The sequence below is a fragment of the Corythoichthys intestinalis genome, chromosome 2, assembly GCF_030265065.1.
Source record: "Corythoichthys intestinalis isolate RoL2023-P3 chromosome 2, ASM3026506v1, whole genome shotgun sequence".
Taxonomy (NCBI): Eukaryota; Metazoa; Chordata; class Actinopteri; order Syngnathiformes; family Syngnathidae; genus Corythoichthys; species Corythoichthys intestinalis.
Window position 1 is genome coordinate 38,729,290 of NC_080396.1, and position 16,163 is coordinate 38,745,452.

The 16,163-nt window shown below is 39.8% G+C and overlaps 1 protein-coding gene across 3 annotated transcripts in view; it reads left to right on the forward strand.

Moving 5' to 3' along the window:
• LOC130912546 (kelch domain-containing protein 8B-like) overlaps positions 1–16,163 on the forward strand; it is a 150,794-nt gene that overhangs the window by 101,910 nt on the left and 32,721 nt on the right. For 2 of the 3 annotated variants that reach the window (XM_057830694.1, XM_057830695.1), the window contains 2 exons: positions 5,825–5,989; positions 11,589–11,813. In XM_057830694.1, coding sequence (XP_057686677.1) covers positions 5,825–5,989; positions 11,589–11,813 — 390 coding nt within the window. The remainder of the gene's footprint in view (positions 1–5,824; positions 5,990–11,588; positions 11,814–16,163) is intronic. The other variant, XM_057830696.1, reaches the window with a different exon arrangement.

The following is a 16,163-nucleotide window of genomic DNA, read 5'->3' on the forward strand; positions in this document are numbered from 1 at the left end:
GGGGGGCACAACATGTTGATGACCCCAAAACGCAGTGTCAGCAATAAAATTAACTTACAAGAATATTTATAATAATAAGTTGACAATGAGTGTTTTTTTGTTTCCCATCATTCTTGAGGGGAATACTAAATCAGGCTGCTTAGGTAATACTTTTCGCCAAGATCGTCATTCATTGAATATGGTATGCCCGCCGGTGTCGTGCCAATGTAGTTACCCCAGTCAAAAATTGGAACCCCCTGGGTGGAGCCATATGGAGGTAGATTTGTGTCTTTATTATTCAATCAAAAAGAAATTGCTTCAATGAAAAAATATATATTTCAACCAAAAAAAGTTGCTTCAATCAAAAAATACTTTCTTGATTGAAGTAATGTTGATTTGTGTTTGGGCCACATTTTGGCTAGGACATTTTTGTCATTTTTCAATCAAAAAATAAGTTGCCTAAAAAAACTATATTTTCAAAAAGAAAAATCACTTCAATCAAAAAAAAAAAAAAAAATCAATAATGGTAAAAGTTTTTGAATGCAAAAAAAGATTTTAGATTTGTATTTGAACACTTAATTTTTCATTGAAAAAGTTTTCTTTGATTGAAGCAATCCTTTTTGTGTTTGGGCCATATTATGGGTAGGACATTTGTGTCTAAATCATTTAATCCCCCCAAAAGTTGCTTCAATCAAAAAATAAAAATAAAAATAATAAAAAAAGAAAGATATTTTGGGGGGGGGGGGGGGGGTGGATTTATATGCAAAGCAAATGACCGTCTAAGTTGCTAGCCACAGGATCTGTTCGAAAAATAATTTTGACCCATTATAAAAATATATTTTTTATGTTCATTTCATTCATTTTTGTTGCAGTTTTATTGCTTTACAACTTTTATATAGTAGTATATAGGAAAGTCAATTACATGCAATGACACTTTTCGGCCTTAAAATCCGCTTATGGTGGTGACATCATGCCACATCTTTGCTCATTGTCCCCTCCCTCTTCAGTCTGCATTTCAACAGAAAATGTTTTCTTGGCAATCAAACATTCTAACTACTGAGCAAATGTAGACCAGTCGAATAAAGTGCTGCCAGTATTTTACCGTAAATTCAATGTCGTTTCTGTTTTTACGGTGTAGTGTTAATGTCATCAAAATATGTGTCTCATTGCTTTGCTAACTTCGTGAACAGATGAACCACAAATACAAAAAGTCAGAGCGTGTCATCCTTTTCCATCTTAAGTAATTATCTGCATTCATATCTTGGACTCCAGACAAACTTTCAGTATTTTACTAGAAACACAGTTGCCTGTAATCTAATATTTTAGGGGTGTATGCAGAACATTTAGAGGCTGTTAGACCAGGTTAACTGTGGGGAAACCGTTTGTTACTCATTGTCAATGATTTTAGGCTGGCACAAGTCCCCAGATATTTTCTATTAACTGTTCTCTGAATTAATGCCATGGCTCGGGTATTTGATGTATTTACCATCCAAAAGTTGTCTGAAATAGTGCCATAAGTGGTTTTTTTTCTTGCTCCTCAGAATTTGCTGCATGGTAATTAGCAATGCTCCCTGGTCCTGATCCTTCACGATGCTACTGTCGCTTTTCCCACACCTCCGATGTTTCCAAGATCTTAGTTAATCAGTTGAATGCATTTTAACTACGGTTGACTTAACCCTCCGCTATTTACTTATTACATTTCGTTATCTGCAAGAGTTGAAAATTTGACATGCCTAATTTGTAGAATGTGCACATATAGTACTTGCCTCTAAATGCAGGGAGTAAAAATAAGGCATCAGAAAAAAAATTCTCAAGTGAAATACAGAAACAGTAGTACCGCAACATACGATCGCTTCGACACACGATCTTTTCGACATCTGACTTAAAATTTGACTTGCCATTTGTTTCTACATCCGACGACATGCTCGAAATACGACGATTTATGACAGCTCCGCAGAGTCTTTGTTTTCCCGCAAGACGGACGCATGGCAGATTTTCTTGTCAGAGAAATCAACATGGGTTCCAAGAACGTTAGTGCGTGTGGTGAAAAAAGGGAAAAGCCATTGAAATAAAGATGAGAAAAATATGAGCGTGGTGTGCGCCTCCATGAACTGCCTCGACAATACAATGTCTACGATCTCAACAGTCCTCTGTTCACCAGTCTTTATAAGTTAAGGTGACAATTATTATTGTGGTAACATCGCCAAAGAAATCGCCAGGTTCGTCAATTCATCATTTATTTCAGAACATGTGCAACACATCACACTTACTGTTAGCTGCATAAAAGAAGAGAAAAGAGAAAGTAAAATCTCTACCGCACCTATCTCACTGTTACGTCAGCCACACGGTGCGTTCAGGTACAGCATGCAAAAATAAACTGCCCCATTAGAACCCTTTTCATTAGAATTTTTCCAGGAATTACTATTACTATTGTTATACTGTATTAATGTTCCTATTTTGATTTATAATTTATTTGTTTTGCTATGTGTAATCGCCATTTGCAATAGTACTAGCTGTATTTAGTGTAGGTTTTCGGGCTGTACGATGAATTAGTGGAATTATAATGTATGTATTCTAATGGGAAAATCCTGCTCGACATACGACCATTTCAACTTACAAACAAGGTCCTGGAACGAATTAACCTCATATGTAGAGGTACCACTGTACATGAAAAATCTAGTAAAATATACTGGAGCATAAAGTACAGTGGGGAGAACAAGTATTTGATACACTGCCGATTTTGCTGGTTTTCCCACTTGCAAAGCATGTAGAGGTCTGTAATTTGGATCATAAATTCTCTTTAACTGTGAGGGACGGAATCTAATACAAAAAAACAGAAAATCACGTGATTTTTAAATAATAAATTTGCATTTAATTGCATGAAATAAGTATTTGATACATCACAAAAATCGAACTTAATATTTGGTACAGAAACCTTTGTTTGCTATTACAGATACCAAACGTTTCCTGTTGTCCTTGACAAGGTTTGCACACACTGCTGCAGGGATTTTGGCCCACTCCTCCATGCAGATCTTCTCCAGAGCCTTCAGGTTTCGGGGCTGCTGCCGGGCAACACGGACTTTCAGCTCCCTCCATAGATTTTCTATCGGGTTCAGATCTGGTGACTGGCTAGGCCACTCCAGGACCTTAAGATGCTTCTTACGGAGCCACTCTTTAGTTACCTTGGCTGTGTGCTTTGGGTCGTTGTCATGCTGGAAGACCCAGCCACGATCCATCTTCAGGGCTCTCACTGAGGGAAGGAGGTTGTCAGCCAAGATCTGGCGATACATAGCCCCATCCATCCTCCCCTAAATACGGTGCAGTCGTCCTGTACCCTTGGGAGAGAAGCAGCCCCAAAAAATGATGTTTCCTCCTCCATGTTTCACGGTTGGGATGGTGTTCTTGGGGTTGTACTCATCCTTCTTTTTCCTCCAAACACGACGAGCCGAGTTTAGACCAAAAAGTTCAATTTTGGTCTCATCCGACCACATGACCATCTCCCATTGCTCCCCTGGATCATCCAGATGGTCAGTGGCAAACTTCAGACGTGTCTGGACATGCACTGGCTTCAGCAGCGGGACCTTGCGTGCGCTGTAGGATTTTAATCCATGACGGCGTAATGTGTTTCAGATGGTTTTCTTCGAGACTGTGGCTCCAGCTCTGTTCAGGTCATGGACCAGGTCCTGCCGTGTAGTTCTGGGCTGATCCCTCACCTTCCTCATGATCAGTGATGCCCCACGAGGTGAGATCTTGCATGGAGCCCCAGAACGAGGCAGATTGACTGTCAACTTGAACTTCTTCCATTTTATAATAATCGCTCCAACAGTTGTTACCTTCTTACCAAGCGGCTTGCTTATTTTCCTGTAGCCCATCCCATCCTTGTGCAGGTCTATTATTTTATCCCTGATGTCCTTACACTGCTCTTTGGTCTTGGCCATTGTGGAGAGGTTGGAGTTTGTTTGTTTGAGCATGTGAACAAGTGTCTTTTATACAGGTAACAAATTTAAACAGGTGCAGTTACTTCCGGTAATGAGTGGAGAACAGGAGGGGTTCTTAAAAAAGAACTAAGAGCCGAAATATTTACTAGTTGGTAATGTATCAAATACTTATTTCATGCAGTTAAATACAAATTTATTATTTAAAAATTATACAATGTGATTTTCTGGATTTTTGTATTAATTCCGTCCCTCACAGTTGAAGAGAATTTATGATACAAATTACAGAGCTCTACATGGCTTGCAAGTGGGAAAACCAGCAAAATCGGCAGTGTATCAAATACTTGTTCTCCCCACTGTATATGTATTTTGTTAATTCCCACTACCAATAACATATTGCAATTTAAAGGATACAATGAATGCTTGTTGTAGTTTTTGGCCCTTTTTAGTTTTAGCCTTTGTTTTGCTTGGTGTGCATATCATATCTGCAAAATAAGCTAGCCGGAGGCATTTCTATTCTATTTAGAGCCCAAAAAATGCTAGATGAGAAGGCTCTCCAAACACTCTACAGTGCATTGATTTTGCCGTATCTCATCTATTGTGCAAAAATTTGGGGCCACACATACAAAGTACACCTTCATCCTCGACTGATCCTTCTGAAGAAAGCAATTCGGATCATCCACAAAGCTCCGTATAGAGCACACACAAATGAGCTTTACATCAAATCCAAGTTTTTAAAATTTTATGATTTGATACACTTCATAACTGTTCAGATGATGTACAAGGCCCATACAAATTGTCTTCTGTACAACTTACAAATTCGCTTCCAAGTGAGGGAAAGGAATTATGATTTGAGCGGGAACAATGTGTTTACCTATGGCCATTTTAGAACTACCTTATAATCATTTTCGATTATCAACATAGGCGCTCGCTTCTGGAATGCTCTTGACCCTGCACTGACCAACATAGGATCCCTAGCAGCGTTTAAAAGAAAATACAAGGGCAGTATTCTTAGTCGCTACCGTGATTGACCTCCAGTTTTGTAAAACAACCGCGCAAAAGTCAAACAAACGCGTTCTGCCAGACACACAGACACCACACAGTGCTCCCATAACAAAAGTGAAGGAATTTCAGAGGCTAAAGATAAGGTAGTCATAACATGCCCTAATAAACAGATCTGTCACAAAGACAGAACATTCAACAGCTGACATACGCGAATGCTGTCCACCTTTGATTAAATCTGCAACATTTGTGTACAATGAAGTTACTAAACTGATCGCCAAGTACACTGGACAGGTTTTCTCAACAATGCGACCTACATCAAGCCAACGCCCATGTCCAGCCAACACTTTCACGTCTGGATTTTACGGTGGATGGCTGGGGGAAATGGAAGCCCATATGTTTGACCGTGCTTCAGATCGAGAATGTGGAAGATTTTTTCCTCCCTCCGCTATTCCTCCTTTAACAAATCAGACAGTCTTACCCTAATCAATGAGCAAACAGCTCATTGACAGCTTTACCCAAGTGTTACGTCGAATCAATGACTTTGGGGAAGAAAATTCACGTGGAAAAAAAAAAAATTACTGTACAAGTATCACAATGTGAAATGCCTGTTCTGTCATGTAATGATGTGCATCCTTGGTCTAATGGGGACAGGACTAGATAAGCTCAGGCTTCTCCCGTCAGCCCTTGTCTTTTCTTCGGTTTTCTTCGGGTTAATCATATCACAATGCTATCTTGTAACTGTCAATGATACTGATGATAATAAGCAAACAAACATACTGTATTTTAGAAGACTATGGATGTCAGTTATTGCATTTGCCCATGATGCACCACTTCCTCCCTCTGAATGCTTATTTGTTTTTTGTTTTTTTCCCCCCAAATTACCCACATTGTCCATTTCACTGCAGATGGCAAGGTATACGCATTGGGAGGCATGGGGGCGGACATCAAACCACAGGCCCTGGTGAGGGTATATGAGCCAGAAAAAGACCAATGGCAGCCGTTGACGTCCATGCCTACGCCGCGGTACGGAGCCACACCCTTCGTAAAAGGAAACAAAATCTACATTATGGGTAGGAAATTCTGTGTTGTCACTTCAGCTGCTCGACTAAATGAATCTAAACCAAACTTTCATGTTCTTATTTAAAGATCCCTTCCAAATATCATTATTTTGTTTTAATTATTGTTATTATTTTAATAATGGGAAATATTTCATTAGACAAATATATGGCAAAAACTTGTCCACAAGTCAATAGATTTGTAGAGTCAGACTTCTGCTGAGGTTGCATTAGAGGTCGCTTGATTTAAGCCTGCCCACGACAGGTCATTGATGCTCAATCCGCACACCTCAATAAGTGCTTAAGAGAAGCTCCGAAATATCGCGCCGTCATAAGGATTTCTGGGTCTTGTGCAATGTTTTGGGTAGCAAAGCCCTAGGAATGTCGCAATTAAGAAACTTTAAGATTAGCACCATGTGTTGCAATACACTGGTACAGTCTTTCGATTTCTGCTGCACGTAAATGCATTGCTGATTGTCATAGCCAACAAGTGTGCCACAGAAGAATCAGCCCTCCAGTAATCACCCAGGAAACTGGAAAGACAAAAAAAAGCAAAGCAGACAGGCAGAGAACAGCAATAGCTTGTCTTTTTTTCTTCTCCGTCACAGCCCAAAGCTGTTGACCATAGGCGAGAGTGGGAGTGCAGATATGTGATGTGTATTGAGCGCGTCGCCTTGGGGTTCAAACGGCTATATATTCTCAATTCTTTGTCCGTGAGTTTTGCTGTCAAGCACAGCTGTACTAAGGAGTTCCTCTGACTAATCCCAATTTAAAATCATAGAACATAAGGGGCAATTGAGTGTCAAGCATTGGTGTTAGTGAGTGCTGGAGATTGATGGAGCTGTGCTTATGTCAGCGATCACGCCTAAAATTGTCTGCTGCCATGACAGGCCTCTGAAAAGCTGAGCAGCTCCTGACAGAGAGCAGCAATATGCACGCTCTAGTGGAACAGCTTTGTCAGGATAGTCTTTTTCACCCGAGACGGTTTAGTTGAGTGGGAGAAAGATGACACAAAGGCCTTTTTATTGCTGTACGGTATATAAGAAACAGTAATTGCACTGTATCAAACCTGATATGGCTATTTCCAGTCTCTCTGTTTGCATTGTAATCTTGAGCTAATATGCTCTTACATCTTTTACTGTAATCCATCCCACTCACTTCAAACTTTTGCAATCTCTTCTCACTCAGTAACTGTCTGTCGCATTAGCAGACTTTCTCTTCTCCCTCCTTTCTCGCATCACTTTGTACATTATATTCCTACATTCTCGCAGATCTTTTTTGAATCTCTTGCTCCCTTTATTTCTTGTGTGTCGTTATTAAAAGATTTCTGGAAGAACACTCTGTGGGGGAGCAAACTGTTCTCGTGTTCTGTCCAAACGAATGAGGTCCCCAGTGATACCAAGACTTCACTGTACTGAAAATGCCAATTTGACTCATGGTTACATGGGGGAATTAATAAAAGCATCCATTAAATGATGTTTTTAAGTGAAAGACAGGATTTTCCCTTGGATTTTTTTTGAAGCTGTGGTGGTGGTGGCCTGCATCGGAGTTTGACAGCATGCCAAGGCGAAATTGTTTCTCATCATGACAAATAAGAATTTTTTTAAAACATTTTTTTCCAAGAAGAACCACAATAAAGATCTATTTGCAAAGTTTGCATCCTGCCTGCTCTTGATTTTCTTGGATTTCAAAAAACAAAGAAATAAACAATAACAAAAACAATTTCAGGGCTATTTTATAAAAGAAATCAGCAATAGGTGGTCACATTTATAGTCAATGTGAGGTATGCTTCCAGATGGTCCCCCTGCTGCCGGTTCCTCAGGTCTGTCTTCACCCACACAAGAATTTTTAAAAATTGAGATTTAGAAAATGACGACACACAAGCATCTTTAACTTATAATATATTGGACAGTTTTGTCTATTGTACCGTTGACCAAATGTCTTACTCTATTCATTGCAGAGAAATCTTTCTCACTGTTCACTGTTGAGATAGACACTGTCAACGCAATGCCTGACAGCTGGCTCAACCAAGGCTACAGCCCTCCCCATTCATCAGTCTGTGATGCCATGTTTGATATACTGACCTGACTGTCGATATTCTGAAACACATTCAATGGATTAGCCATTAGGACTACACTGTTTCAATCCCATGTTTTCACAGATTACATTAGTCAATTCAAGTTCAAACTGAAATGTCTTTGTGGGAGTTAGTTTTCCAACTGTTTTAAAGTTAGTCCCTGGTGCAAACTGATATTAAAATATGATTTGTTTCAATGACATGCATACTTATTTCAATGCAAATTTGCCATGTGTTTTGTGATTTTTGGGATAAGGAATTTGCCAAATTATAAACAATGAACCTTTGTCAACACTGTAATTTAAGGTAAAAACAATACAATAATGATTAATAAAAATAATACTTGCACAATTCTTAATATTCACCTTGATTTGTCTGTTACAGCCAGAGCTTGAACTTTGCCATTTCTGTCCATGTTAGGTCCTAGACAGATTCCGTGCTTGCTTTTTTCTTATTTCTCCTTCTCTGGACTTAATGCGACATCCTGATCTGCATCCCCAGCTTTGATCTTGCCTCATCCAGTTTTTGAAAACGTTATATCAAAATTAAAATACAACGCTTGCCATAACTATTTGGTTATTTCTACTCTGTGAGGGCTAAATATCTTGGGAACTGAAGGACTCCTCAGAACATGAGCTTTACGTTCTGAAATATTTAATTAGCCTCAGAGGCTAATTAAACATTTTGAAATGTGACGGTCTACATCACCACAACAATAATAGTGTTTTTGTTCCCTGACCCTCCTCCTCAGGATCTTTTCTCTTTCCAAAACACTCATCTGAAATTACAACCAGTGATATCAGCAAACGAACAAATGCTATGCTAGGACGTGACGATTTGGGTCAAAGACACGCCATAAAGAACTTAAACGTTACGTCAATGTCCATATTAAGGTCGTTTTCAGAGGCTTAAACCGGAATTACTTTCATTAAGTTGGAGTACCTTTCTGTGGATTTTTCTCCCGAATTGCAACTCTGTGTTGACGTAGTCAGGCGCAAGTTTACAACAGGAGAACCGATGTGATTTTCAACATAAAGCGTGTAAAGGAACAGTTTGTATTTGATGTGCTATTTCAGACGACTTATGGCAAATAGTGCATAAATAATGAGCCATATACAGTGGGGCAAATAAGTATTTAGTCAACCACCAATTGTGAAAGTTCTCCTACTTGAAAAGATTAGAGAGGCCTGTAATTGTCAACAAGGGTAAGCCTCAACCATGAGAGATAGAATGTGGAAAAAAATACTGAAAATCACATTGTTTGATTTTTAAAGAATTTATTTCCAAATTAGTGGAAAATAAGTATTTGGTCACCTACAAAGAAGCAAGATTTCTTCTAACAAGGTCTAACGAGGCTCCACTCGTTACCTGTATTAATGGCACCTGTTTTAACTCATTATCGGTATAAAAGACACCTGTCCACAATCTCAGTCAGTCACACTCCAAACTCCACTATGGCCAAGACCAAATAGCTGTCGAAGGACACCAGAGACAAAATTGTAGACCTGCACCAGGCTGGGAAGACTGAATCTGCAATAGGTAAAACGCTTGGTGTAAAGAAATCAACTGTGGGAGCAATTATTAGAAAATGGAAGACATACAAGACCACTGATAATCTCCCTCGATCTGGGGCTCCATGCAAGGTCTCACCCCGTGGCGTCAAAATGATAACATGAACGGTGAGCAAAAATCCCAGAACCACACGGGGGGACCTAGTGAATTACCTACAGAGAGCTGGGACCACAGTAACAGAGGCTACTATCAGTAACACAATGCACTGCCCGGGACACAAATCCTGCACTGCCAGATGTGTCCCCCTGCTGAAGCCAGTACAGGTCCAGGCCCGTCTGCGGTTCGCTAGAGAGGATTTGGATGATCCAGAAGAGGACTGGGAGAATGTGTTATGGTCAGATGAAACCAAAATAGAACTTTTTGATAGAAACACAGGTTCTCATGTTTGGAGGAGAAATAATACCGAATTGCATCCAAAGAACACCATACCCACTGTGAAGCATGGGGGTGGAAACATGTTTTGGGGTTGTTTTTCTGCAAAGGGACCAGGACGACTGATCTGTGTAAAGGAAAGAATGAATGGGGCCATGTATCGAGAGATTTTGAGTGAAAATTTCCTTTCATCAGCAAGGGCATTGAAGATGAGAAGTGGCTGGGTCTTTCAGCATGACAATGATCTCAAACACACAGCCAGGGCAACAAAGGAGTGGCTTCGTAAGAAGCATTTTAAGGTCTTTGAGTGGCCTAGTCAGTCTCCAGATCTCAACCCCATAGAAAATCTGTGGAGGGAGTTGAAAGTCTGTGTTGCCCAACGACAGCCCCAAAAATCAGTGCTCTAGAGGAGATCTGCATGGAGGAATGGGCCAAAATACCAGCAACAGTGTGTGAAAAGCTTGTGAAGAGTTACAAAAAACGTTTGGCCTCCGTTATTGCCAACAAAGGGTACATAACAAAGTATTGAGATGAACTTTTGGTATTGACCAAATATTTATTTTCCACCATGATTTGCAAAAAAAAATCTTTAAAAAGCAAACAATGAGATTTTCCATTTTTTCCCCACATTCTGTCTCTCATGGTTGAGGTCAACCCATGTTGACAATTACAGGCCTCTAATATTTTCAAGTGGGAGAACTTGCACAATTAATGGTTGACTAAATACTTATTTCCCCCACTGTATACTCATTTAGACGTCCTGTTAAATTATACAAATTATATATTAGAATGTATATTTGAATCTTAAAAAAAAAAAAAATCCAATTTGCAAGGCGTGGTGGCTTTTATTTTGGTGTTGCGGTGCGCCATAATCTTTATGTCTAGGGTAAACCCTGAAAGAACACATGCTGCTTGTTATCTACTTAGTATTTGGCAGAGAGGACAGGGGTTAGAAATTTCAAAACCTTTGCATTAAAGGAAACAAGAGATATGAGATAATCAATTTGTGGGTGAACATAGTTTGGTTAGGTGTCTGTTTGTGTTGTCCCCAAAAGATCCTACGCCATTTTTTTTTCACATTTTCTACCTCTTTGTAGCAATTCAAACTTTGGCAGTCTTCTTGGTTCTTGTCTTTTTTTTTCTTGCGTTGCTGTATTTGCACTAATGAGTTCAAGTGTTTTTATGAACTGGCCCATGATGAACCCCGCCTCTCGATAAAAGTCAGCAGGGATAGGCTCCAGTGCACCCGCAACCCTAATGAGGACAGGCAGTATAGAAAATGGATGGGTAGTTCATTTTTCATTGGTCCCGCAGAAAACTTTATCTTAGTCTCCTCCATATTCACTGTCATATTTCAAACGTCACTCTAACAAGTCTTCAAACTAATTAGGCCTGCAATAAATACTCCCTGTTGTGAGGCTGATACAATTGTTACATCAATCAAACTGCATACGATGGGAAAAAAAATCACCAAAATGTTCACGCACCATCTATTTAGTGTAAATCTTCCTCGTATTGTTGCCTACCAGGCTTTTGAGACATGTGTTTATGCCTTGAAGGAAGCTAAATGCATTCTTTCCATGACATTCCCAGGTGGTCGTCAAGGAAAGATGCCGGTGACGGCGCTGGAGGCATTCGACCTGGAGATGAAGAGTTGGACTCGCTACCCATGCATTCCCAGCCGGAGGGCTTTTTCCTGCTGTGCAACAAATGAACGAAGCCTTTTCAGCCTGGGGGGCCTCCAACAACCGGGTCCGCACAATTTCTACTCCAGACCTCACTTTGTCAGCACAATGGAGGAGTACGATCTGGATCAAGGTAAATAGGGTTCCTTCAACTGCACTTTGGAAAGGAGTAGCACATATTTGCTTCCTGATAGCTTTATTTTTATATCTCTCCAGCATTAGAAAGGAACGATTTTTCATATATACAGGTACAGTTAAGTGTTCTTGAGATGTTTCTTTGTTCTTTAAAAGAGGAACTTCGGTTCAGCCGACTGAGTTCAAATCCAGTACAGTTATAAAACAACCGCATGATTTTTCTGCTAAAGCTGAGTCATAATGACAGGCTGGTCCAAGCTACATGAAAACTATGGAATTAGTCCGTAGTGAAATTCCAATTATGGATAACTTGGAATCATCAACAAAAGTTATGTAAAATTAGAAAAAGAAAAGCTATTGCTGAAGGTACCGTTATTGGCTTTTTAGTGCATCTTTTTTTTTTAGACAATGATCATAGATTGGATAAACAAATGTGTGTTTAAAGTTTGAAAGTCTCCATTTTTGCTGCTTACTGCCGTATGAATTGCAATAATAGAAATGGAAGAACTCAATGTGACTTATTTAAAGACACCATTTTTTTCATTGTGACGTAATTTGTTTAAAAGTTTAAAATATGCGAGTGAATAATTTTTTAAAGTAGTTTTTTTTTTTTGTTTAAACGAAGTATTAGACATCAGTTAATGATTCTAAACTAAAAATGACAGACATTTTGAATCATAAATATAATTAATTACCTTCGTTTTATGGCTGGGTTGAAACAAAAACGGTTGCACGACGTCTGTAAACGGGGGTTTCGAGGGTCATACGGACAAATTAAAAATAGTTCGGGGGCTTAATGTGCCTTGAATCTGCTATGGCATATACAGTATATATATATATATATATATATATATATATATATACACAACAGCTCTATTGGGTTTTCTGGGCCAAAAGAGGAAAAATGCTATAAATATAGTACGTCTAAATTGTTATGATTTTTCTGATAGTGAAGTACTTTAGAATTTACAACTGAATTAATTAAAACAAACAAACTTGTGCTGCATTTCTGACGTTGTTTTGTGTTTCACTAAACCTTTTCCTTGATTACTAAATTTTCAGAGATGCATTGATGCCAAAGCAATGTCGACCAGCGATAAGCATATTAACATGATAAGAATGTGATCTGCCCAATTCTCATAATCCTATCCAAATGAGGGCGGATTATGCATTTTTGAGTCAGAGTGCATCAAAGATTATGACAATGCATAATAGGGGGTTAAAAAAAAAGTCCTATTCTGCATTCGATTTTTAAACTCTGCCTGAGCATCGATGTGCTTCAACTGACATTTTGTGTAAAAATAGAACAGCAGCATTGCAAAGCGGGAGCACTATCTTCAAGGGAGATTCTTTGGTGATTGAGTTCCTTTGAGGGCCTCAGCACTTGCATCACTTTTGTGTGCATTTGAGTGCCTGATGATGAGGTTGTGGGCTTTTATTCCATTTTCTTTTTAAATGATTGAACAATATTGTCAATGCATTTTGCATGTATCCAAGGGTAAGGATGAACTAGCTGTATAATGAGTGAGATATGAATTTGCATGTTGTCTGCAGCCAATTCAGGGTGTACCCTGTCTCCTGCCCGTTTTTAGTTGGGATTGGCTCCAGCACCTCCACGACCCTCTTGAGGATAAGCGATTTAGAAGATAAATGAATGAATGACAGTTGTTTGCATGCCATTTTGCGGGCTCTGCAGCTGAAGATGGGCATTCATAGTGCGTTTGGTATCAGATAGACACGTAATACAACCGGGGAGCTTGACATAATGCAAACAGTGACAATAGATTGAAAATGCTTTATTATGTGGTAACCTCACCTTGCTTAGCAGTAATGCAGTAATTATTACCACTAATGATAGTTAGTGACTGTATTCCTGAATAACAAACAGTTACAATTAGAACAATACATATTTTATGATGTACAGTATAAGCGGATGCTGGTCTGTCAATGAGGGGAAGCTCAAAGTGTGTCCGCTGTGAGTGCTTTGTGACGGTAAAGGGGTTCAGTGGCACTGCTGCTTGGTAGGGAAAGACACCAGAGTGCCAGAAGTCAAGTCTCCAAACACAAGCAGCTGCAATTCAAAAAAGGAACATCAGAAATAGAAGCTCTATTTTTCAGGAAAGGAAGTGTCACTAGGATGATTATGAAAGTCTCCAGTTCAACTCAGAACAATGAAATGCAAATTGAAAAATGCCTCTTGTGGATGTTAATGCGAAAGATCACTGATTCTCTCATTTCGCTGTCAATCGAAAAGGGATACAGCCTCAGATAGATGATCCTATCATCATGAAGAGAAGCAGAGCGTCTAGGTCATCCGAGCCCCGCCCACTGCCCCTCAACCCCCAGAGAAGCACGGCTTTCGATAGGCGGGATAAACCCAGCCTTTAGCCGATAACTCGTCTTGTTTCTCTGTAGTGGAACAATGTACTCAGAACTCTGGAAATGCACAGCATCTGTCAGGAAAATGCGGGCAGGCAGGTGGTGTGGACCCAATTGCAGGGAAACAAAAAGCAGCAAGGCAGGTGGCGGTGAACTCAAAAAACGTTTTAATAACCACCAACCAAAAGCACTGAGTACAACCAAAAGGACTGGGGATCAAAAAGGCAATGTTCAAACTAAAAGTTACTTAAACGGAGGGACTGGTACACGAGGGCTTGGACAGGATTTGAAATTAACGTTGACATAGACAATGATGCAGCAAGGAGTGAAAAGAAAATGGGAGCTTATATACACACACGCATACAAGGGGGTAACGAGACAACGTGAAACAGCTGGGTAACACATGTGGATGCAGATTGAAGGATACACTAGGAGCAGGCACAACAGGTGAAATCAATGGGCAATCACAGGGACAAGTCACACTAGGAGAAAACCAACACAAAACCTAACAGCATCCACATTGTTCAAAAAAAGACTGTGAAGCTTTGCGAATGAAAGAAAAACAAACCGCATCATAACCAGTGATAAAAAGCTAATTCTGAACAAAAGTTGAGAGTGTTGTAGCATATACGCTGCTGGCCAAAAGTATTGACACCCCTGCAATTCTGACAGATAATGCTCGATTTCGCCCAGAAAATGATTGCAATTGCAAATGCTTTGGTAGTAATATCTTCATTTATTTTGCTTATAATGACAAAACACAAATGAGAAGGAAAAACACATTTTTATAATTTCACACAATACTCCAAAAATGGGCCGGACAAAAGTTTTGGCACCCTCAGCCTAATACTTGGTAGCACAACCCTCAGACAAAATAACTGTGAACAACCGCTTCCGGTATCCATCAAAGAGTTTCTTACATTGCTCTGCTGGAATTTTAGACCATTCTTCTTTGGCCAACTGCTCCAGGTCTCTGAGATTTGATTTCTAGATTTCTAGTGCTTTTTGAAGTGTGTTTTGGGTCATTGTCCTGCTGAAAGACCCATGGCCTCTATGAGAGACCCAGATTTCTCACACTGGGCCCTACATTATGCTGCAAAATTTGTTGGTAGTCTTCAGACCTCATAATGCCATGCATATGGTCAAGCAGTCCAGTGCCAGAGCAGCGAGGCAACCCCAAAACATCAGGGAACCTCCGCCATGTTTGTCTGTGGGGACCGTGTTTTCTTTGAAGGCCTTGTTTTTTTCCCTGTAAACTCTATGTTGATGCCTTTTCCGAAAAAGCTCTACTTTTGTCTCATCTGACCAGAGAACATTCTTCCAAAACGTTTTTGGCTTTCTCAAGTAAGTTTTGCCAAACTGCAGTCTGGCTTTTTTATGTCTCTGGGTCAGAAGTGGGGTCTTCCTGGGTATCCCACCATAGAGTCCCTTTTCATTCAAACGCCGACGGATAGTACGGGTTGACACTGTTGTACCCTCGGACTGCAGAACAGCTTGAACTTGTTTGGATGTTAGTCGAGGTTCCATCCGCACACTTTCTTTGAAATTTCTCATCAATTTTTCTTTTCCATCCACATCTAGCGAGGTAAGCCACAGTGCCATGAGCTTTACACTTATTGATGACACTGCGCACTGTAGACACAGGAACATTCAGGTCTTTGGACATGGACTTGTAGCCGTGAGATTGCCCATGCTTCCTCACAATCTTGCTTCTCAAGTCTTCAGACAATTCTTGTTCTTCTTTCTTTTCCCCATGCTCAATGTGGTATACATAAGGACACAGGACAGAGGTTGAGTCAACTTTAATCCATTTTAACTGGCTGCAAGTGTGATTTAGTTGTTGTCACCACCTGTTATGTGCCACAGGTAAGTAACAGGTGCTGTTAATTACACAAATTAGAGAAGCATCACATGATTTTTCAAAGGTCGCCAATACTTTTGTCTGGCCCATTTTTGGAGTTTTGTGTTA